At 65.3% G+C, this 354-nt stretch overlaps 1 protein-coding gene across 1 annotated transcript in view; it reads left to right on the top strand.

Annotated features, from left to right (window-relative positions):
• The window catches only part of CEP131 (centrosomal protein 131kDa), a gene marked incomplete at both ends in the record, with an annotated part of 14,900 nt that overhangs the window by 11,968 nt on the left and 2,578 nt on the right, over window positions 1-354 (top strand). The window contains one exon of the mRNA XM_010146298.1: window positions 200-350. Within this exon, the coding sequence (XP_010144600.1) occupies window positions 200-350 (151 nt within the window). The remainder of the gene's footprint in view (window positions 1-199; window positions 351-354) is intronic.

Genomic DNA, 354 nt, shown 5'->3' with positions numbered 1-354 from the left:
GGGGCCATGTCCGCAGAAGCTGCTGGAGCTGGGGAAGGAGCTGCTCAGTGACAGGGCAAGAGAAACCTCTGCGTGCCTGTCCCCCCTCTCTTACCAGCCTGTTGAAGCATTCGCAGCCCCCTCTCCAGCCAGCCAGGGCCAAGGGCAGTGGCGTTGGGGTCTGGGCAGCCCCGAGACCGAGTGGTAACTGTCCTTCCTGCTGCCCCAGGGCTGGAGCCGGAGATTCAGAAGCTCATCGCGAAGCACAAGCAGGACATCAGGAAGCTGAAGATGCTGCACGAGGCCGAGCTGCTGCAGTCGGATGAGCGGGCGGCCCAGCGCTACGGGCAGCAGGCTGAGGGGCTGAGGGGGCTG

This window comes from Buceros rhinoceros, unplaced genomic scaffold (assembly GCF_000710305.1).
Source record: "Buceros rhinoceros silvestris isolate BGI_N320 unplaced genomic scaffold, ASM71030v1 scaffold24032, whole genome shotgun sequence".
Taxonomy (NCBI): Eukaryota; Metazoa; Chordata; class Aves; order Bucerotiformes; family Bucerotidae; genus Buceros; species Buceros rhinoceros.
This window is presented reverse-complemented; position numbering and strand designations above follow the sequence as displayed.